The following is a 23,463-nucleotide window of genomic DNA, read 5'->3' on the forward strand; positions in this document are numbered from 1 at the left end:
GGTGTTCTTATGTCTTAAACATCTCTGGACTTTGCAGGCACCTTCATCCGTTCTGGGGGTAAATTTTGGCCCTTTTAAGTTAATTAATGAGTTTTGGAGGACACACAGTCAGGTTTAGCCATCAGCGATGGCGCCCAGCGTAAACTCTGTGCTGGGCTGTGGCCTGCATGCCATTTATTTCCTCCAGTATCTGCCTCTAGCACACTCGCGCTCTGCAGCCAACAGGCTCCTTCTGTTCCTTTATCACACACAACGCTCCTCACACATAGCAGTGCAAAGGGAGTAAATGAGCACACACACACACACACACACACACACACACACATGGATGCACACTGAGAAGATGAAAGGTACAGGAACTGAGCAGAAAAGGAAGAGGGGAAAGAGAGACAGTGAAGATTGCAGCTTAACCTCATGGCTCCACTGTAAAGCACCACTCACTCGCAGAAACCTCGCTGATAGCCATCTGTCTGGCAAAGGAAAGGCACTTTTACCTTTCCAACACATCAGCACGCTCACAAACACTGATACTGCAAGCACAAGGGCAGGTACTCATATCTATCCAATGTGCATTTACAGACGATAAGTAAAGAAGACGAGTGACTTTGAGCCGTTTTTGTTTATCTAACCGAAATGAAAGCTTGGCTAAATTTATCTGCAAAATGAAATCTGAAACTGATCAGAATTCAAACTGCATGTTGCTGCCTCGCTGTACAGTATTTTTCCTTCATTCTTGCGAGCTTTGGCCTTTGTAGGCACCTATTGATTAACATCTATTTAGAGTCAGTGTGTGACTTTCAGTGACAAAAAAAAAAAGAAAAAATCAAAATCCTGATCAGAATCCAAAACCACTTTTGCCATAAATCAGGAGCTTAGTCAATAGCTCCCTCTGAAGGAGAAAGAAAATGTTTGCTGTGCATCCTCGCTCTCCTCCTCTCTCCAACCTGCCACACTTTAAGTCTCTCTCTTCAAACATAAATTCCTTGAAATCCTCCCACTTTCCCACCTCTGCAGCAGCTCCACAGCCCTCACCCTGGCACTCCTTGGAGTCTTCTCCTTCTCCTTTATCCATCTTTGTCCCCCTGATCAATAATCAATCTTCTAGGGCCAAGGCCAGGGGCCCCCATGCCATCTGTCACCATTGGGAGGGAAAAAGAGAAGAAAGTCAGAGAGATGGGTTTAAAAGAAAAAAAAACAGGGAGGAAGAAGGAGATAGAGTTCAATCTATCTCCATCTATCTCCATCCGTGGTCAGGTTCACTCCGCTGGTATAGATCATAATTTGGAGAGTTGTAATTGCTGGTCAGACAGTGGGAGAGGGAGCCAAAGGGGGGTGGGGGGGACGTCAATAAAATTTCTTGGGCATCGCCCTCTCCTCCCGTCTTCCATCCTCACTTCCCCCTCATAGTTCAATTTACAAAGATCTACAGACCACAACAACTTCATTTATCACTCTTACTCTCAGGTTTTATGTTGGCGTGCCTGGAAGGGGCGGGGGTCTTTTTTCATGTTTATCCTGGTGAGGCTTTAACGTCTGTTTTTCTGTTTGTATTCGTATTAATGTGTCCACTGATGATGATGCATGTGCTATAATTTACACTTGATTCAGTCACCATGAAGTTATTTAATAGTTTAACAAGTATTAAAAGTGCAAGCTTAGGTTTTCCTTGAGACAGCCTATGATGGCCTATGTGTGGTGAAACCTTAACATGTTGAACAAATGGATGTTAATTTATTCTAACAGTACTAAAAGATTCAAGTAAAAACTAAATATCTTAAGATCAATTGCTGGTGAGGAAATAATAAAAAAATGTATTCCCACTTAAAATAACTGAAATCACATACACGTCTCACATCATGCGTCAGGGTTTTTCCCCCAGGGTATTATGAGCCTGGCGGGCCACCAGGCTTTACTTGTGCCCACACCAGGCTTAGCTTTGCTTATTTATTTTTAATGTTGACTTTTTTAAGACTTTATAGTTGGTGTTCAGATATTAATCTTTAAAATAACACATAATTATCAAGTGATATTTTCAAATTTCCTGTCAATTTTAAACCTTTTTTTGACTCAAAAACTCTGGGAGCCACTGGATGAATGACTGCTGAGTCCCCTAACCCACGGCGCTTAGCAAGTTTTCTGGAGGAAACTTTGAAGCGCACATTTATGAAACAGTGCTAGTTTGAGATTTGAAGGACATTTGTCCTATTTAAACATCAGATATTCAGTTCAGTGTGCTCCTGACTGTTGAAGTGTGAGTGAACGCCATCATGGTGAGAAAAATATATATTTGTCAGAGGCCTTCAGAAAAAAATGTGGCAACATGTGAGTCTGGTATACTCCAAGAGATCTCAGGCTTCTTCAATCAGACATTTCACTCAGGTGGAGAAGATTTTAACCAATATGTACAAGCAAGTTCACTCTAAAAGAAGCTCACAAGATACTAAAAGTAGCCTCTAAAACCCCATAAATGCCATCATGTTATTGTTGATGTGAAACCGCATGTCTGTATGCTCAGAAAGAGACACAAATGTAACTTTCGTTGCAGGTGCATAAGAAGGAAACCTTTGTATAATAAAAAAAAATGAAGCTAGAAATCTTTGTAGTTCAAAATATGCACTCTAAACTATAACAACATATAATTTAATAGGAATAATTATCAAGTTCCGTCCAGAGACAAGCTTTGCTCAGTAAATAGCTAAAGCATTTATTATATGTAAACAGAGTGCGCCATTCAGTGCCAGCACAGATTTCAGATGTGACGCAGAGTCAGTGCTGCAGGTGGAAAATATTCACTTTTCATTCATTAGTTCTCTCTGAGCTGCTTCCCCATCCTTCACCTGGTAAAGGGTGAACAGGGCCGTTAATCCTCACATCTTCTGCCTTCAAGCGTAGAACTGATGGGAAGTTTTGTGCCAATCTCAGACCGTGACTCATCAAAACAGTTCCTGTGCGAGTCTCGATAATAAGCTGTCATAGCAAGACATAATTTCATACATCTTAATTATTTTGTTACCACGCAAATGTCAGAAAGACAATGTGAATATATAAGGCAAACAATAAATGAAAGTCAACTTTTTGAAATGTTGGAAGTTTTAAAAATGGGCAGATTTTGAAGTGTCAATTTTGGAGCGTATTGTTGCATTTAAAAAAAATGTCGTCTAGAAAAGTAAACCATCAAGATTGATTTTTAAATGAGACCAACTCAAGATATTCAGCAGCAAGTAGCCACACAGTTACAAAGAAAAAAATTACACAATTAACCACAAGCAAAATGAAAAGAAATTATATTAACATTCGATTAAAATTACAAGCAACCTAAATGAAACACTTGCCTGTTATGGAATTGGCCTCAAGGAGTCTTAGTTTTGATTTAAAAACACTCAATAAAAATTAACTATAATTTTCCAGACGTTCTGCTGCTTGTTCCAAGCCGAGAGAGCTAATTGGACAGAAGATTTTTGTTTTTTACCAAGTTCAGCACATGCAAATGGAACAGAAAACAACAAATGGTCTTGTAGACTCAAATTATGTCCAGCATTTTTCATTGGAAGGAAGGAGCATGTATAGAATGACAACAACTCAAGTGTTGCCTTATATATAAAGCAATAAAAATGAATGCTCTGAGTGGCCAGAGCTAGATATTATACTCAACAGTATAACTCACAGTGGTGAGTCCGAAATTTACAATTAGTGCTGAACCTCAAAAGCATAATACACACCATTCAAAGACAATGAGCAGAAAGAATGTATATATATGCATCTCCTTAATCCAGCACAGGTAAAACTGCTGCAACAACAAGCCACTTCTTTGTATGAAAACTTACTATTTTAGCTCCGGTTTCTGCACAGGTTCCTCAACATGTGGATTAAAGTTGAGTGAGTCATCATTCAAGACGCCCAGATAATGTCCATTTTATTACGATCAAGAGGGATCACTGAAGAAATCATTTGTGATTCAATTGGAAAACATCAGCTTTGTTTTGTCTGCATTGAGAACATGGCCCAGCTAATTTAATGAGTGCTAGACAGCAACACTGGCTTTCTGCAGGGAATCCAGGCCTAAAACAAGAATTGAACCACAGCTGTAAATGACTATCATCATAAACAGGAGCAATCATACAAGTGGACCTGTTCACAATGCCTCAGATTTAACACAATATTAAATGTACTCACCCTAGAATAACTAATTGTGTCAAAGTCTCCCACAATCAATAAGCAAAATATAGTCAAATAAAAGAGCTACTATCCACAACCCTCAGTAGAAGGCTTCAGCAAGCAGTACAGGCATCCTGTGATCCCGATGGATTCAACAAGCAGCTGCACGCTTGCAGTGGGGCTTAACTCGGTGCTGAGATTGACCCACACTGGAACAGGTCCTTAGATATTCAGCTTCTCCAAAAGAATTCAACATGGTTGCCCATAAACTTTATTTGCAATAGCTCTTACAAACATAATTTAAGCTTTACTTTCCATAAGCAAAGACCATTTTTATTTATATATATTTTTTTCTGTTTAGGCACTTCATTTAAGATGCATTTTTGTATGTGTTTCTTGTAAATACATGTTTCCACCACATCTTACTGCCATTGATGCTAGCGGCCATGTTGAAAGCGGAAAGCCCGCCTTACTAGTCAGAACTGGGGGAGGTGGGTTGCTCCCAGTTTGCCAACGGGAAATCCGTTGGAATTTCCCAGTTGCTACTACAACTGGATGTTTCACCCAAGGAAGAACAAAAGCGTGCAGCATACCGACCCCTGAGAACTGATTTTGGACAGTCCAGGAGGAGGCCAAAGCCAGAGCACACAGTTTTATAACAAGAGAGAATAGGCCACTGTCCAAAGATTAACAGAATGTTTCTAAAAAAAAAAAAAAAAAAAAAAAACTTGGAGTCAGTATGTTTGAAATGAGGAGAATTAACCAATCAGAAGTGTACAAAGCCATGACATCATGGCTTTGTACATAACACCATGTACAAAGCCAAACTTTGTACATGACAAACTTCACCTTTGCCAAACTTCTGACTTTGAAGTAATGAAATTCTGTAAAATATGATCCCTAATCATTTTAACAGTTAGCAAGCGCAAGCAATTTTTGCAACTTTAATTGAGCTAAAACAAATGGCTTAATACAGTTCAATCTGGACAGACTCAGACGAGAACAAGAAACAATTAAAAGATTTAATGACAGCAATGAATAACAGTTCTTTGGCGCTCGGGCCCCGGCAGCTGATTTGAGCTGAGATTTGATGTGAACTCGATGAACATCCCGATAACTGATTAGGGATGCTCTCCCCCGGGGCCCGACACTGGTGGTGGTGGTCAGGAAGGGTTCCATCCTGGAGAACCGAAGGATGAGGGTGGAGATGGGGAGGTGGTGGGTTGAACGCAGCTGGGAAGCGTCTGACGGTTTGGGTGTGGATCCTCTTATGAAGAGCCTGATTGCTGATTGAACGTGCAGGGTGAGGTCCAGGCTGAGGACGGGGATGAGCATGACGTCAATGGGTGAACGGAGGGGGCGGAGTCTTCCAGCTTGAACCTCTGCTAAAGCTCCATTTCAATCTGGACAGACTCAGACGAGAACAAGAAACAATTAAAAGATTTAATGACAGCAATGAATAACAGTTCTTTGGCGCTCGGGCCCCGGCAGCTGATTTGAGCTGAGATTTGATGTGAACTCGATGAACATCCCGATAACTGATTAGGGATGCTCTCCCCCCAAAAAGGGGCCGAGGCCGGGGCCGAGGCCCGAGGAAAGGTGGGACCTAAAACTCGTGTGCTGACTTGAGAATGCAGGGAGAAAAGTACAATACGGTTGTAGACTAACGGATTGCAGAGGACCAGAAGGAGAGAAGCTGGCAGGAGTAATCCAATTTGATAGAGGGGTTTTCATGAGATCATGATGCACAGCTGAAGAATGAAGGCCTGCTCAGAGAAGGGGCCGAAATAATACGAGGCGTGAGAGTGAAGATAGTTGAAGGTGTGGAGCCAGGCTGGGGATAGGATCAGCTAGATGACATCACCTGGAGAATGATGGGGGATAGGTGCCCACTGTAAGGGAGCCAACACTGAAAAGTATGAGGGAAAAGAAAACCAACTGAGACATGGGCCAACATTGAGAGAAAGGCTGGGACATGGGCCAGCAGCAGGGGCAGAGAACGCTGGGACATGGGCCAGCAGCAGGGACAGGAGACGCTGGGACATGGGCCAGCAGCAGGGACAGGAGACGCTGGGACATGGGCCAGCAGCAGGGGCAGGAGACGCTGGGACATGGGCCAGACGCAGGGGCAGGAGACGCTGGGACATGGGCCAGCAGCAGGGGCAGAGAACGCTGGGACATGGGCCAGCAGCAGGGGCAGAGAACGCTGGGACATGGGCCAGCAGCAGGGACAGGAGACGCTGGGACATGGGCCAGCAGCAGGGGCAGAGAACGCTGGGACATGGGCCAGCAGCAGGGGCAGAGAACGCTGGGACATGGGCCAGCAGCAGGGGCAGGAGACGCTGGGACATGGGCCAGCAGCAGGGGCAGGAGACGCTGGGACATGGGCCAGCAGCAGGGGCAGAGAACGCTGGGACATGGGCCAGCAGCAGGGGCAGAGAACGCTGGGACATGGGCCAGCAGCAGGGGCAGAGAACGCTGGGACATGGGCCAGCAGCAAGGGCAGGAGACGCTGGGACATGGGCCAGCAGCAAGGGCAGGAGACGCTGGGACATGGGCCAGCAGCAGGGGCAGGAGACGCTGGGACATGGGCCAGCAGCAGGGGCAGGAGACGCTGGGACATGGGCCAGCAGCAGGGACAGAGGAAAAGCCAAAAAACAGAAAAAGAGTTAGCAATGGAGAGAGAAGGAAAAGTCAAGAGGGGAAGTAATCAGTGAGATGATAAAGAGACTCAAGACTTAGAATGCGGTAGAAGGAGTGTGCTTGTGATGCGACATGTAGGTGGGAGCATGGAGGCGTGAGAAGGAAAATGGTACAAATCACTGGATAAGAATGCTTGCTTAGGCAAGAAAAGACCAACCACCACCAGCGAAATGTGCAGTGCTCACCTAGGCACTGAGGGAGCCCTCGCTAATAAATTACAGAGCGAGACCTGAGATTAAACATGAAATGAGCGATGCCGTCTAACGGCTGAACTGGACTGGGCAGAGGTGGAGACAGCTCATCAACAACAGTCAAAATGATCATGGGTGAAAAACAGATAAGATTAAAGTCGGTTGATGACATGAAACGGACTGGTGAAGGTTCAGCTTTATAGTAACCCACGACTGATGAGAGCGACAATTAGGGATTGCTTGCGGAGTTAGCCCCTCAGGAAACGGGTTATGGCTGTGGAACAATTTCGTAAAAAGCTGGAAACTCGAGCTGCTGAAATGAAGGTGAAGCTGAACCAACTACATAGGAGATCCCCCCCCAAAAAAAGGGCCATGCCCGACGGACTGAATTTAAAATGAAAAATAGAAAGAAAATACTATCTAAACTCATCAAAAAGCTTTGACGTGTAGAGATGTGCCACTCGAATGAACTTCACGGACCTGGCAATGGGGTTGGGAGTTTAGACTAGAATGGCTGAGAGCTTTAGGATACCTGCAAGAGCTGGTTGCCGTAGTGACAGACCCACAAGAATGACTGGTAAGAGTCTAAAGGCTATTGGCCCAGAAGTGAGACTGGAAAGAGCACATTTGAGTATGGGAGCGGGGTAAGTGAGAGAACCGACTACATAGCCTGAAAGTGGCAGGATGGCCTGGGAAATAATCTGCCGATTCTGGGAGATCTTGAGATAAAACTGAGAAGCGACCCATGGGACTTGAACAGGACACATCAGAATATGGAACAGCTTGGTTGATAGCGGCGAAGCAAGTAGACCAGGAATATCCAGAGTTCAGCTAAGAAAAACCTAAAACTTGAGCTACGAAAAGGATCACCTGCTGGAATAGCGACTGCCAGACCATTTAAATCCTCTGGATTGTTCTGAACTGAGCTACCGGAATGAAATATGAAACAACCACTATACATTGCGCATGTGGAAAATGCCTATAAATCGAATGCTTTAAAAAAAAAAACACCACGTCTTGCATCGAGACTAAACCAGTTCTATTTAAGGTTGCTTTGATAAGTAGTGAATGGACACGAGCAAAATTTTTTTTTTTTTTTTTTTTTTTAGAAAATGATTGGACAATGCCCTCGTCAACAAGAATTTAAGGCTGATTAATAATTAGCAGAAGCGCTGGACAGACTCAACCGAACTGAAGAGGAATTATTAGTTGACTTCATGTTACGTTAGCAAGCCACTCTACTACACGTATTGCATCGCAACAGGGTAAAAGTCCACAATTAGGTGAATGACAATTTATGCCTCATGCCGCAGTATGAGAAGGCCAGCCGAGACGCGAACCCCTGCTCCAGACAAGATTAGCTGATTGAATTGACTGTTTAGGTCATGATAAGGAGTAAATTTAAAATATGCCAATTTTAAAAACTTGCCATGTTTTTATTGGAAAGCCTAATTATAGTTCTCAGATTAATAACTTATTCTGTCCTGTTAACCTTTATGTTACCTGTAGATAAAGTAGATTGTTTGCAGAGATCTTTTGAACTGCTCTTTGTGTGGGAAATCATCAGGAGAAGTTCCAGCTTTCACACTGATCTGTGAAAAGCCTTGAAACAGCAGGAGTCCAGGCCAGTAGAGGAGAAGCTCTGCTCCCACTTGTTTAGATAAAGGTGACAGTTTGAGCTTGATCTTGAAAACAAATTGCAGGGAGTGTCTAACTCTAAAGAGGATCAGAGACAACTCCTGGTTGGATGAGCAAAGCTATGCCTTATTAGAATAAAAAGTCTAGAATACGCCTTTACTATAAAACTTTGTACACAGCAGTAACTACTCGGATTTGCTCTTGTAATTCTCCAAAGACGTCTAAGCACGTCTTTGCTTCTTTCTTCCTTCTTCCATTTGACTCAGGTAAATTAATGCATGTCTCTGTTCTGCAGTTCTGTTGTAAATTTCATGTGCGTCTTCTTTGGATTAAACTCTAATTCTGAGATGTCTACACTCGTTTTCTGTGTGATTTAACTCGGCCGCCGGGAGAACCTGGGATCCGTGAGAAGATGATGGAGCCAGAGTTTTTCCAAAATTACAACCTAAAATCTTCAACAGGCAGAGTTAATCAACGTAGCTGAACATACACAACGACAATGGTCACGGGCGTCTTGTTAACAAGCTTAAGGGGTTGTATTGAAATTAGTCATAACTAAGCTAACATCACCTGCATCCAGCGGCATTACTCTACTCGGTCGGTTAAATTACGCAAAGTATTGGCGTTATACTAGCGGCTCCTACGCCGTTGGCGACTGGTGTGAACGTCTCCGGGCTTAAGTTGCGTTTGAAATAGATGATATGTTAACAGCGCATAAAAAACTGTTTTAATTGCAGAACAAGGTTGCAGAGAACGCGATAAGGGAGATGGAGGAAACTCCGGTACCAATCGATGCAGGAATATCAAAGAGTTGGCCATGTAGGTAAAATACGGGGCTTGCAGAACAGCCGGGACACAACTGAAGTGTCCGCCCGTGCTGCCGGGCCTGGGTAGCATAAATTATAATACAGCTCAGACAACAAAGAATACTGCGCTGACTAGCGACGAATAACTAATGTGAAGCAGATAGATAACTGCGGTGACCAAACGACCAGTTAAAGATGGGCTGCACTGCTCGCAGTTGAGTGCACATGCAACTGCTATTCATACGATAGACATCCCTCCAAGGCTGACTGGATTCTAACATACGCCTTGCAGCTCTTACGCAACAGCTGGTCACCTGCTGAACCAATGTTATGTTTAAAGGCGCCTCGGAGAAACAGGTGACGATGGTTTAACTAAGTCAATGTTCGGATAAAAGTCCTTGAACATTAGAACCTGAGTGGCGCATGTATATACGGCCAAAGTGTTCGGGAGGGGATAAACTAATGAAAAGTGTCTGCGTTACGAAGTATTGCGAGACTCGAATGAGACATGAGAATGCTACGTCTTACCCTGGTAGCCTGAAACAGGCGTAGTGAGGGAAAACCAGAGAGGTGTTGCTGAGCGGGCTGACAGCGACCATGCAGGAGAGGGAAATAGTAGGCATGCTGATCCTTAGCGTGGCACTGGTGTGAAGGCGCTGAGGTGAAGACGACGGTGCGGGTTGAAAACAGTGGGATCACGTGTTTGAAATCATCGAGGAATCTCTTGCATCTGAGGAGCATCCCGACAGCCTGAGACGGGCGTAGAGGGGGAAATCCGGAAAGGTGCTGACCATGACGACATGCGGAAGTGAGAGAAGCTTGGCGGGCGAAGGAAGAAGCCTTTTGCTGCTTCCATCAGATCCTCCCTTTTGATTCTGTCGTTTTTCTTTACGTGGCATCTTTAAACAGGCTGTTCCCTCCACGTAGAGCTCCGCAGTTAGCTACCTTGTCTCACGACTGTGCGGGAGGTAATCCGTCGTGCATCACGGGCCAAAGGGGTCGAAGTAAAAAAGGTGACCGGAGGGCTTATGTTTTTCCGGAGGTGGATCGTGGAGTAAGTGAAATTCTAGACAGGTGAGAGATAGGCGGGAGAAGCTGCTTGAAATGATCGAGGCTGGGGCCGGGAGAAATCTCTTGCATCCGGGGAGCGTCTGAGGGTTAAAAGAAAGGACCAACGCAGGATGCGAGGTCGAAGGACGGGGAATCACGAAGCTGTGGAGGAGCTGAGACGTGCAGATGAACGGATTGAACGCAGCTGGGAAGCGTCTGACGGTTTGGGTGTGGATCCTCTTATGAAGAGCCTGATTGCTGATTGAACGTGCAGGGTGAGGTCCAGGCTGAGGACGGGGATGAGCATGACGTCAATGGGTGAACGGAGGGGGCGGAGTCTTCCAGCTTGAACCTCTGCTAAAGCTCCATTATAACTTAAGACAAGATATAGAAAAATAATGTTTTTATATTATTATTTCAATTGAATGTTTGTATTATTTGTATATAGAATATATTTATATATTTTTTTTACTGTTTTTGTAAAGAAATAAGGTTTATGCCTCCAAATCCTGATGTCTATAATCACAGTAAGAGGTTTTTTTTTATTAATTTTCCTTCTTGCATTGATTCGCCTTCTTCCTTCCTTCCTCCGTTCCTACACTTTCTGCTTGCCTGCTCTTGATGACAGTCATCAAATGTAGATTAAATACTCTTGTATTTTCACATGAAAGCGCGCGCGCGCACACACACACACACACACACACACACACACACACACACACACACACACACACACACACACACACACACACACTCCCACAGACATACCAGAGAATACAAGCACACACATAGAGGCAGCAGACTCAGACACACATATATGCTGAATTACACATGCAGAACTTTTCCTTGTATGCACACATGCACACAGACTTGCCTCCCTTGGGAAACCTTACACAATTACGGCTAGAATGGGATTCATTCTCAGCCTTCAACAACTCATTAACTGCACATTGCAAATTGTACGTTTCAGCAGAAAGCACCAGTGAGGAACAGCGAGGGATGGGGGCTCAGGGAGAGGCTAGCAACATTTCAATGTGCGTTCAGAATTTATTAGCATATCACATATGGTGCTCTATATGTATATTATGGGGGTGCAGACAGGGGTGGTATTAGTGAGTGTATGGATTTTATTACTCTTAGTAACTGTAAGATCAGCAGCTCAAAGACTTTGAAATGTTAGCTTTTTCAGATTTTTTTTTTTAAACGTTCATGATAGAATAAGCTACTTAACCACAAATGCATGGACTCTGATAAAAACAGCCAGTCATCTGTTACACAAAGAAATCCAAGTTCACATGAGCTTCGTTTTTACACATAGTCCCTGAGAAAGTATTCACACTCCTTCAACATTTCCACAATTTTCTCGTGTTACAAAGACAAGCTTTAGTCAGACTGGATGGAGAGCATCTTTCAACATCATAGTCAATCATTTCCTCCATTCTGAATTAGATTTAGATCTGTATTTGAGCTAAAAATTAATATGTATTTATCTAGACAGTATAGCTCTGACTATATGAGTCTTGTGGGAAAGCAAGTATCAAGTTGTTGTTGTTTTTTTTTGTTTTATAAACTAAAAGGTTTTCTTCCAAGATTGTCCCCATATGCTGGTAGTCTAATGCTGCTTCCACCATGTTTCATTGTGGGAAAGGTTTGACTGGGGTGATGTGCTTGCGCTGTTCCTGATATAAAACTTTCAATGGGACTTCTTGTGGCTTTTTTTCCAACAATAACTATCTCCTTCGTTAAGAGTAACACTGTGTATGACTGATGCTTGCTGTGACAACAGTCTCTCCCACCATGATCTAAAATGATTTTTATTAATTTTCATTTAAAAAATGACATAAAATTATTTAGATGTTTCATTCCTCTTCACAGTTACAGTCGACTTTGTGTTGTCCATTTGAAGATGTAATGGAGCAAAAATTCAGAAGATTCAGTGCTTTTGCAAGGCCTTGCAGTTCTGTGTTTAGAAAGAAAAATGTATCACCTTGGAGTATCCTTCACAGCTACGCTCCTTTTTCTCACCGCAGCCCATTCACTGCCCACTCATCAATAAGTGTGAGTATGCAAAGAGTAAAAACTAATATGCACCTCGAACAATGTAGCCATCTTTGTGGAATTGGAAAAAAAAAAAAAAAAAAACACGTCAAGTGGTCTGTCGGTGCTTTTCTTTCTACTCGCACTCGCAAGCACTGCAGCTTTTTGCGCTTTCTGTGTATGTGTGAGAACTTGCATTATTTGCTTATTTTCACATCTCACAATATTCATTCATTTATTCTCCATGATAGTTTTTTTTTTTGTTTTTTTCAGGGCTGTGTGGGACATTTTCCTGTTCCAGTAGTCACGTGGCAGTTGGCACTACTAGGAGGGAAATGACCTGAACACCTAATGTGGCTAATTATCTGGGTAATAAATCCAAGTTAATGCAGTGCCCTCAGGGAAAACTGAAGCACACCCCACCTCCTCGACAATTTTATTCAGCCATGCTGTACACACACATTAAAAAAATATGGTGTGCATATACAGCATGCAAACATAGATCATGCCCACAGATGAATACTGCCATATTTCTGCACACCTTATGCGCCCCAGCAGTATTGACTATTATTCTGCACGTGAGGAGATTTAATGTGTTCCTGCTGTGTCAGGAAAGTCATGCACACCCTCTGGCCTCCAAACCGAGATCTGCACACCACCCAACACGTGCATCGTCTCCGGCTTCATCTTTGTTCAAGCAGGAGTCTCTTAAAGAGGCTGTAATCCAAGAAAAGCATTCTAAACTAGCCAATGAATGTGCATAGAAATGCACCAGAGTAATCATTTCTTTGGTCATAAAAGAATCATCTTAATTTGCTTTTTTTTTTTTTTTTTTTTCATTAAAATGCATTTTATTGTGTGATTTCTGGGTAAAAGAGAAGAAGCTTGGAGCATTTTATGATTCCTTCAATCCTTGATTAAAAGACCATGTGACTCTATCAGCAGTTTATTGTCTTTTTAAACAGCTGTGTAATCTCTTTTAACCCCTTAACTGTCACCCTCAAAACATTTAAACGTAAATCAACGAGCCTGTGAGGACATGGGTGTCCCCATGATACTTGAGTGGCATAAGAAACAGAGAAAGGAGCCAAATTGTCAGCAAGAACAAACTGTGACTGCATGTTCTGTCAGATTCCCGACCAAAGATTAGTCAACCATGACCATGACTAAACTATTCAGCCATAAAGTTTCAAATAATCTCCATAATGACCTGCGTCTAATAAATCTGGAAGCTGCATTTGCAGTGACTGACCATAATATTTTACAACAGATGAATAATTAAGTTTTGTTATGATTTTAGAATATAAGAAACAGTCTGCAAATAAGTACATCTGAAGTGGTAGTAAGAATGGATAGATGGATGGACGGATGGACCTTTAGATTTTTAATTTTCTGTCGTCTTCCATTAACAGAAATGTTACAAAAATATTTGTTTCTTTTGTGTTTCAGTCAATATTAAACATATGATTTAAATTTGCTTGAGCTCCTTTGAGAGCCAGAATGTGCATTCTGAAAAATACGTTGACACGTTTTCACGAATCTTTGGCTTTATTCTTCAGGAAGAAAAAGGAATAAGAGCTACAGCTAATCTATCTGCTGTTTTATTATTGTGCTGAACAGTTGGTATTTGTGCAGCTGCAGGCAAGGATTTTAGTTATTTTCATCACTGGCAGCTCCTTGATGAAACACTGTCGGTGATTCAGCCAAGCTATAAAACCTTTTAGTGCATACTGTAGCAAAACAAAACTTTAATTCTTGCTTTATCTGCTTTGCTACAAGTTTACTGAGCTGTAAGATTGGAGGCACTAAATTCAGTCCACAATGTGCACAAATTGTTGTTGTCTTGGTGCGGGTTTGTTTTGCCGTTATCTATTTCTTATTGTTGCAGTAAGCCGAGCAGCGTTTCTGAAAATGAAAATGGATTTTATGTATAGAGTAATAACATAAATGGATTCCCGCATGTCTTTCTGCACCACTCCGGAAGCCTGTGGCTATTTATCTGCTTTTGTCTAATTATTCATTAGTAAACACAGAGAAAGGAGCACTGAATATATGATTGCGCAAACCAGAAATGCTCTGCAAGCTGGTGCTCCTGGCTCTTCCTGTCCATATTTCTGAACCAACTGGCAACTTGGAGATAGATTTGCACTCACTGAGATCTGCACGTCAACATCTCTATTAGACTTAACAGAATTGATAGCAAATGCATGCTTACGTCTTACAATGCTTAGAAGTTATTGTCTGCTACTGCAAATGCACACATGATAAGCAAGCTTTTCTCTGATCTGCAGTTCAAAATGCCGCAGAGGAACGTTTTAACGCAGTGCGCATGGATGACCAGCAGAGGGCGCTATAAGACTTTACTATGCCTAAAAAGACCAGCTTCACAGTTAAGTGCAGGTGAAAGTGCTGTGACATAATCAGTGGCCGTTTTATTTATAGAAATTGTGGATACATGACATAATAAAACATAATGTTTCACGTTTTGTCTATGTAAATGACAATCCTGTTAACTTTGGCATGTTGATGAGAAAATCCAGATTTTTATGTAGACAGAGCGATCTGCAGTAATTTGTTTCTGTGAGGTGGAAAGATAATAATGTGTGGCTTTCAATTTTTGTTGCAAACAGATCTGAAAAAAGTGTGGTGTGCATATATATGCAGTCACTTTTTATAATTTCACATTTAAAGCTGCATGTCTTTCTAGGCTATGGCTCAGCCAACGTTTCCCATCCAAAGACTAAAAGTGTTGCCCCGTTTTGTTTCACAAACTACTTCAGGCTCAGGCAGATTGGATGGAGGATGTCTGTGAGTAGCAATGTCCATGTCCTGCTGCTACTGATTCTCATTAGGATTTCAAGTCTGGACTTTGAAAGTGCTATTCTTACACATTTCCATATAGTTACATAACCTCCCGTATGAGATCTTAATCTGTGGCTGGGCTATAAACATGTAGGGTTGTCCTTATGCAAATAAAGCTGCGAACTTTTGAGTTTGTCTTCAAAAATTTGGCAAAAAGACTGATACATGTCAAATTATATTTTCAGGAATCTGCGTGTAGTGCAGACTTATCCAGTTTAGAGAAGACCAGTCTAAGATAGAGATAATCAAATACAGTTCTGATTCTCAAAACCACTCAGCCTTCTACTGAAACAAGGCAGAAAATAAAAAAGCATCTGTAACCTGCTGCTAGAGTGGGGCATCTCCCATTTCCTTATTTCCTATAAACTTCATTGTCCCTGTTGAAACAAAATACCCCCACAGCAAGATGCTGCCACCACCAGGGTATTCAAATTGATGCCCCAAAACTCTGATTTCTAGCTGACTAACAGCTGGGATGTAAATTTTAATTTTCTAACCTTAGGTGTGGATTTCTTACAAGAACTTTGATTAATGCTCTCCTTGAGTGGCTTCTCAATTTAGGTAAATGTCCATGTCCTTATGCAAATCATAATTTGTGCAATTCTGTACTTACTTTAAACTTCTCCACAGCTTTCTCCTTAACCTGACTGCTGTGTTCCTTGGTCTTTGTGATGCTGTTTGTTCCCTGATGTTCTCTGATGCCTTCACATAACAGCTGTATTTTTACTGAAATGTAACTGCACACATATGGAGTTTAAATAATACAAATGCACATGACTCTTTCAGAAAAAAACATGACTCTTAAAAAAACATGTATCATTTTCCTTGCGCTTAACAACTGTGGACAAATTTGCAATGGTCAATCACATAACTTCCAAATGAATGTATTAAATTGTGTAGTTGTGATGTGACAAAACGTAAAAACGATTTATAAATACTTCTGCAAGGTCCAGCAAAGGTTTGGGCATGCTGATGCCTGTCTTTCACAGTCCTAGTGATGCCATTCCTTTTATGAGACTCCCACCTAGTGGTAATGTCTGTCACACACAGGGACTCTGAGTGAACATCTCGACATTCAGCACATGAATTGTTCAATAATAAGGGTTCAATAATTAGAATTAAATCAAGTTGGTCACATTTCTTTTATTTTTTCGGTTTTTTTGGTTTTTTTGTTTTCATTTTGATCACCAATTTCAGCACAGCAAGACAGAAGCATAATTTTAACAGCAGAATATAAACTCAACATGTTCCTTCTGACGTTTCCATCTGAATCTAATATTGTGTTACACAAACGCGTCTGTTCAAATGATTATCAACAACAACAACAACAACAAAGGTGAGAACGTGTTTCATTGGACTTTTTTTTTTAATCAGTAAAGAATCGGAGTGGTGACGCCAGGAGACACATTTTCTGATCGAGCTGCCTTGAATAGGAATGACCGGCAGAGGGCGCAATGCACTTTGACATGGTTGTCAGGCTACCTGAGCGGGTGAAGAAAGAGCTGACAGGTGGCAAAATCCAGCGTTTTATCAACGGCATCATGCGGCAAAATCACACAAAGATAAGCCTGACTGTTCTAGTTTTAAAAAAAGAAGAAGAAGAAAACAACTGCATGCTAAATGAGAAAAACAAATATATATCTGTTTTGTCAGCGAATGTTTAACTTGGTTACTTTTCGATTAACCATAGAAACTTACATTCTCTTCATCCATGAATTAATTCAATTTTTCAAATTAACACATTTTTTTTGTTCTTGTGTTTTTTGTTTTCTTTTAATCTTTTCTGTGTTATTAGAATTTGAGACTATTAGAATCAAACTAATCCGTTTCAGAAAAAAACAGTGGCTTTCATTCAACAAGGACATTATTTTTTATTATTATTATTATTATTAGTAGTAGTAGTAGTAGTAGTAGTAGTAATAGTAGTAGTAATAGTAGTAGTAGCAGCAGTAGTCGAAAAATAAATAAATAAATTAATAATAATAATAATAATAATAATAATAATAATAATAATAATAATAATAATAATAATAATAATAATAATAATAATAATAATAATAATAGCTACTGGAAGAACTGTGTCAATTCAGGTTTTGATACCATTTAGTGCAAAAATACAGAAAACCTTTAATTCCGCCATTTTTAGACCTAAAATTTGATTTAAAAAAAAAATCATTTGTCGAAGATTCCGTATAGTTTTTAAACAGGCTGATTGTAAAATTCTTTAAACAAGATCAATTTCGAAATGTTGTGTTCTGAAACTGTTTTAAGTTTAAGCTATAAGCGCTTTACCTGAGGTGTCTAGCTTAGTTTTGTTAAGAAAAATAGAAGATTTTTGCATATTTGTTGGATCTCATTTTAATCTTGATAAATTATTCTAGTTTCTTCTCTTAGAACACTTAATCTAAATTTACCTGTTTGAAGCTACAATTGTTTTTTGTTTGTTTGTTGTTTTTTTTGCCGTTTTGTATGTAAAAAAGTTTTCAAATTTGGACAGCGCTGAAATATTAATAATAGTCAAGTTACACACATTTTTAAAATAACATTTATTTTCAGCATATTTGTATGACATCACATCTTTTAACATTTGAAAAGGAGGTGTGACTAACTTATAAATGAGAAGTCAAACAGCATTTCATGCTGCCAAAGCCAATAGTTTATATTCATATAATACAGACAGAAAGTGAGATTGTTGAAATCATAGTGGGGGAAAAGGAGAGAAAAAACAAGGTCTGTACACATTATTCATTTTGCATCATTTATTATCCGATTTTTAGTTGTACCAGGCGGCGTTGAAATAAGACAGGCTATAAAAATTCAGACCCAGGGATAAATATTTATCTCATTATAATATTACATAAAACCTGAAGTTAAAGGTCTGAGTTCCTCCCATGCTCGATTTAGCATGGAACTCGTTCGCTGTGATTTTATGAGGCTGGTAATCGGGGAAAATCGTCCAGATTTTTTGTAATTTAACATTTGCCATAAGCTTCAAAGTTACACATAATTCAGTTTAGTTTCTCCGCCTTAGAACAACTGTCTACAAGTTTGATAACTCTAATATACACAGAGTGCAGCCAAAACACATCACAGATTTATTATATTACAATGAAATGTGTTTTTCATGTCCACCAGTCTCACTGTTTGTCCGGCGTGTTGTTGACTAAAGGCCCGTACAAGCCGCTGGCATAGCCTTGCTCCTTGTGCAGCATTGTCCTGTCTCTTATCAGGTCGCTAAAAGCATAGTCCATGGGGGGCCTAAAGCCCAAGGTGGGCATAAGCCCTGTGGTGGAGTAGGGCGTCATGAAAGCCAGTCCCCGACTGTGCGCAGAGTAGGCCAGCCGCAGCGGGTTCAGTCCCAGGTGGGTTCCCAGCGGGTAGGTGCCGGGGTCTGCTCCGAAGTGCGGCGCGTTCGGCTGGAGCGGAGAAAACGCGGAGCGGTTACTCAGCGTCATGGCTCCGGGGAGCATCGGCCTCGTCGGGGTGGCTGCGGTTGCGGATCCAGCAGGAGGCTGTTGCGCGTTTTGGAGCATCCTCTCGGCCGTCCACGTCTCCTCCGGCCCGGCCTTGTTGGGGGCCTGTGCGCCGCTGTTGTTGAGGATCTGCTCGATGGCCTGCACCACGTCTTTCCCGCAGCCCTGCAGGACGAGCTCCAGGACGCTGCGCTTGTGGCTGGGGAACACCCGGGTCAGGATGTCGATGGCGTTCATGTGTCGGGAGGCCGCGGAGGACGGAGAGGGCTCCTGCTCGTCTTTGTCGGTCTCGGAACCGGAGTCCGATCCGAGGGAGCTGACCGACCCGGGAGTTTCCTCTCCGTCCTTCAAAGGCTTTGACACCGGCGAGTTGATGAAAGACTCACTGTCTCCGTTTTCTGACCCTGAGCCTCCTCCGTGCCGGCCGTCCGGGGAAGACATGCCTGGGGCAGAGTCGCTCTCGGTGGACGCTGGTTTCCCCACGGACTTCTGAGGGGTGGTTGACCCGGACAGCTGGGTCTTTGGAAACAGTTCATACTTCTGGATACTGGACTCTGCAGACACGAAGATCAGTGATTAGATCAATGAAGACCAGGACGGATTTTCTTCAGTTCGCAAAACCTTTAATAAACGGCTTTGAAGATGTTTGTAATAGGTGCGAAATGAAAAGAGAATCTGAAATAACACATCAGAGTAAATTAGTGAAGAGGTTTAACCTCAGGAGAGCTTGTCATTCTGCTAAATTGCCATTTCGTGCTTTTGCAATTGTGATCGTTTTGAATTGAGTGGAACTTCTTTGGTCGTCTGTTTCGCACCGACAATGTCTCTTTTGGTTCTCGACCTGAGGACGATCTGTCTGCTTTGATGATTTAAACAATTTTTTTCTGTAATCTACTCAGGCTACTGTAATGAAGTGTGTCTTTATATCTAAAATATTATGTCTAACATCAGGAGGTCGCTCATAATCATTGTGGTTTCAGGAGACACAAAGTCGCATCTCATAAGAGTCAAATGGCCCAAATCAGCATCCGAATCCAAAATAAATGGAAATAGGGAACAGACCACAGCAAACTATTCTGAAAGTTAATAATAAAAGTAAAAACCAAGTATTTTTGCAGTGTAGTAATTTGTTTGTTTACAGGCACGAAAGTGAAAAAGGGACAGCGAAGGATGTGACGCAATATTTTTAGGACAGTACCAGGAACACGAAAAACTATGCGACATTCAATGTAAAATAAGCATCTTTGTAAAGTGTCAGTAAAAAATACAGCTAACAGTAAATTATACAAGTAATCAGTGACGTGGTGTTGACAGGTGAATCCACCTGCTCCAACTAAAAACATTTCCCTCCACTCACCTGAATTGCTCTCGCTGTTGACAGAGCCGAACACTTCATAGTTGGGACGCGGCGGGATGATGCCGTTAGCCGCGGCCAGGGCCAGGCCCTCGGCGGTGCCGTAAAGCAGTTGCAGCTCCCGCGCTTCATTCTCCTCCTGCGCCTGCTGCCGCCGCAGCGCCACCTGCGCAGCCATCACCCGCTGCCGCTCGGCAATCAACGTGCACTTTGCGCACATGCAGTCTTTCCAGCGGCAGTAGCGCTTGTGGCCCTTCAGGGCGGAGACCACGCCGTGGTTCCTGCAGCGGGCGCACTTCGGCGTCCGCGGGTACTTGTCCGCGGCGCGCAGCAGCAGCGGAGGGCCACGCAGCAGGTTGCCGGCCATGGACACCGGGATGGAGGCTGCCGCGGCCGCCGCTGCCGCTCCCGGGTGAACCTGGGAGGCGGAGGACACTGTGGGAAGCTCCGGTCTCAGATCCATGCCGTCTTCAATGCCAGTCAATGATGCAATAGAAACTAAGTGAGAGAGCGACGCTGGAGGAACGATCTGTTTTAGTTAAACTGACCCTGAGCTTATCACATCTGCTGCAACATCTCTGTGCAACAAGTAAAAACAGCGACTTCTGCTGACAGAATTTAAATATATATATATATATATATATCTGGTAGAAGCTATCCAGAAAAAAAAATGCAGAGAAACAGACGAGTTTAGTTCCGAGCCGAGAAGAGAAGAGATCAGTCCTCTTCGATCAGAAGTTAAAAAGTGTCCAGAAGCCGCAGCCTGAGACACTAACTTCCTCCAGAGATCGTCAGTGGATACAGATCCCTCTCTCCCCTCTCTCTATTGTTGCGCCTACGTTTTCATTAGACAAATTTGACAACAATGTGGCGTCTGTCATTGGCCAAAGGGAGAGGGAGCGATCTGATTGGTTTGTCTCTCTCTCTTTTTTTTTCAACTGTGTCCACCTGAGTTCTTTTTCCAAATATGAAGTGTTAAGAATCTGAAGGGAGTTCCCGGAAAGCTCAAATCGATGCAGAGTATGCCTCCAAAAATTAATTTTATAGATTTTAAACAGCATGACTGTTATCAATTCAACTGATGCAGCCTTATGGCTATCACAAGAGTTCAAAACAAGAAAATTTAAACCATCTAATAAAGGGAATTTAACATCCCTTTAAATTACATTTTTTGGTCTATTTCTTGAAAATACTTCATTTTATTTCGAATATTATGTCTCCACAATTAGAGATTAAATTTAAAAAAAAACAAAAAAAAAAAAAAAAAACAAGAAGAATTCAAAATAAACCTGAAGCGCCTCTTTAATCCCACCTTTGAGGTAAGTATAAATTATTTTTGTTAGTTTAAGAAAAAGGTAAGATTTACTATCTGACGGGGAAAACAACTAATTTACTCCCAGTTATTGACTGCATGTCCGGAGAAGATGTTGCATGGTTGTGCAAGGGTTCGCTCAGCTAACGCGATCGTTTTAACCATTCAAATTAATAAGAAAGGTGCAACAAAAAAAGTAAATAATAATTTAAAAAAACATTTTATACGACTTAATTTAACATATTAACAATTAACGATGTGTGTGCTACTGAAAGCTGAAAAAAGAAATCAGTCCAATTCTGCTTGATTAAATAAATACGCTGCTAAATTGTTTTGTGTTACATTTTTCTTTTTTTTTTTAAATGGCATTCTTAAACAAAATAACATTTAAAAAAGCGCCATGGAAAAACTTAAGAGTGCAGCATAATTCACATTTAATTACGACAACGCTTTTTGTGAAAAATGTTTAATGCCAAGATAAAATTGAAAACTTGCAAGTTTGCAGTAAATAAACATGTTTGTTTAAGCAGTTCATTAAGGCAATCTTAAGTTAGTGATTTTTTTTTTAATCGCATAATTCAAACTAACGACATAAGAGTTGGTTTGAATTATGGTTGTTACTGTTATATTTGTGGATGTATTTATTTATTTATTTATTTATTTATTTATTTATTTATTTATTTATTTATTTTGCTTTTTGTTTGTGATATAATTTAATTTCATATTTATTTTTAGTTATATTTTAATAATAATAATTTTTCACTGTCGTCTATAAAATCACGGCTTTGCTCTGGGAGCTCTGGGCTCCACTATTGACTATCGAGTGATAATGCCTCGACGCTCGCAGAGGTTTAAGAAGTCTGCGACGCGCAGAGCCGCCAAAGGGCAACACCTGCTCCCTCACCTGTTCGCCCAGGAGTGCACACAGCGCATGCCGCTGTTGGACTTTAAATTAAAAATAAACTTCTAGGTGTTTTCTCTAATCAACAATTGTCAATGCCTCTGAGGATGACAACAACAGCCTTGGTGATCAACGCATTGAAAGCCGAGATAAATGGCTGCTGCAGCAGTGAGAGCGCTCTGTAGCAGCCCTGCCTCTCCCCTCCCAGGCTCATTGTTTACTTTCTGAATCACTGTAAGCAAATGCCATCTGTTTCCCTCGCCGCTGTCATCTGCACCTTAATTACCTTGCCAACGGGCTAATAGAGACGATATTAAAACTACATCTTTTTGACATTCAAAGTAATTATCTGCATGGGCGTTGATCTCGCTCGGATGGGAGACGCAGAGAAGGCCCGGCGCTTATTGGAAAGACGATGGGTTTTCAACTCAGGAATAGAAACTTTAAAAAAAAGCGATTTGGTCTAAGTGTTAGATTGAGACAGAAGAGAAAGAAAAGGAGTGTCATCTTGTCAGTATACAGTTTTCCCCCCGGTGATAACTCTGACACGGGATCAATCCCATTTCTCCACACCTCCTCTATGAAGAGGTTAAAATAGGATATTCCTCCAATAAATCGACACATTCCGTGTGGTTTTGTGTTGGTTGCATGATTATTATTTTTTGACTGTCAATGGAACTAAAAATACACCTAATTGAATGTAGCCTATTTAAAGATATTTTATTTCACACTATTTGCCCTCTTATTAGCATCCTGTTTGCACAAACAGGATTAAGAAAAACTGAAAATTATAAACTAATAAATACTTTTTTGCATTAAAGCACAACATAATGGTTGCTTTTGTTCTGGATCCCAAATTTGAGGTTATGTCCTGTGCCAAAAAGCAGTGAAAATGTTTTGTGTGTGTCTGTGATTTGACAAAAATGTTAATAAATATTAAACTGTGTTCCTCTGTACAACAATAAAGAACCCAGATCAAAT

General features: G+C 41.6%; 1 protein-coding gene across 1 annotated transcript; it reads right to left on the reverse strand.

Moving 5' to 3' along the window:
* Window positions 1-18,183: 18,183 nt before the first annotated feature.
* On the reverse strand, window positions 18,184-21,892 carry dmrta2 (DMRT-like family A2). The gene is made up of 2 exons (XM_015009308.2): window positions 20,273-21,892; window positions 18,184-19,469 (listed from the first exon to the last, which is right to left on the reverse strand). Exons 1-2 carry the CDS (start codon window positions 20,730-20,732, stop codon window positions 18,580-18,582), a joined length of 1,350 nt encoding a protein of 449 aa, XP_014864794.1. The 5' UTR covers window positions 20,733-21,892; the 3' UTR covers window positions 18,184-18,579.
* Window positions 21,893-23,463: the final 1,571 nt, after the last annotated feature.

Source organism: Poecilia mexicana, unplaced genomic scaffold (genome assembly GCF_051168715.1).
Source record: "Poecilia mexicana isolate PSO_F unplaced genomic scaffold, ASM5116871v1 scaffold_4, whole genome shotgun sequence".
Taxonomy (NCBI): domain Eukaryota; kingdom Metazoa; phylum Chordata; class Actinopteri; order Cyprinodontiformes; family Poeciliidae; genus Poecilia; species Poecilia mexicana.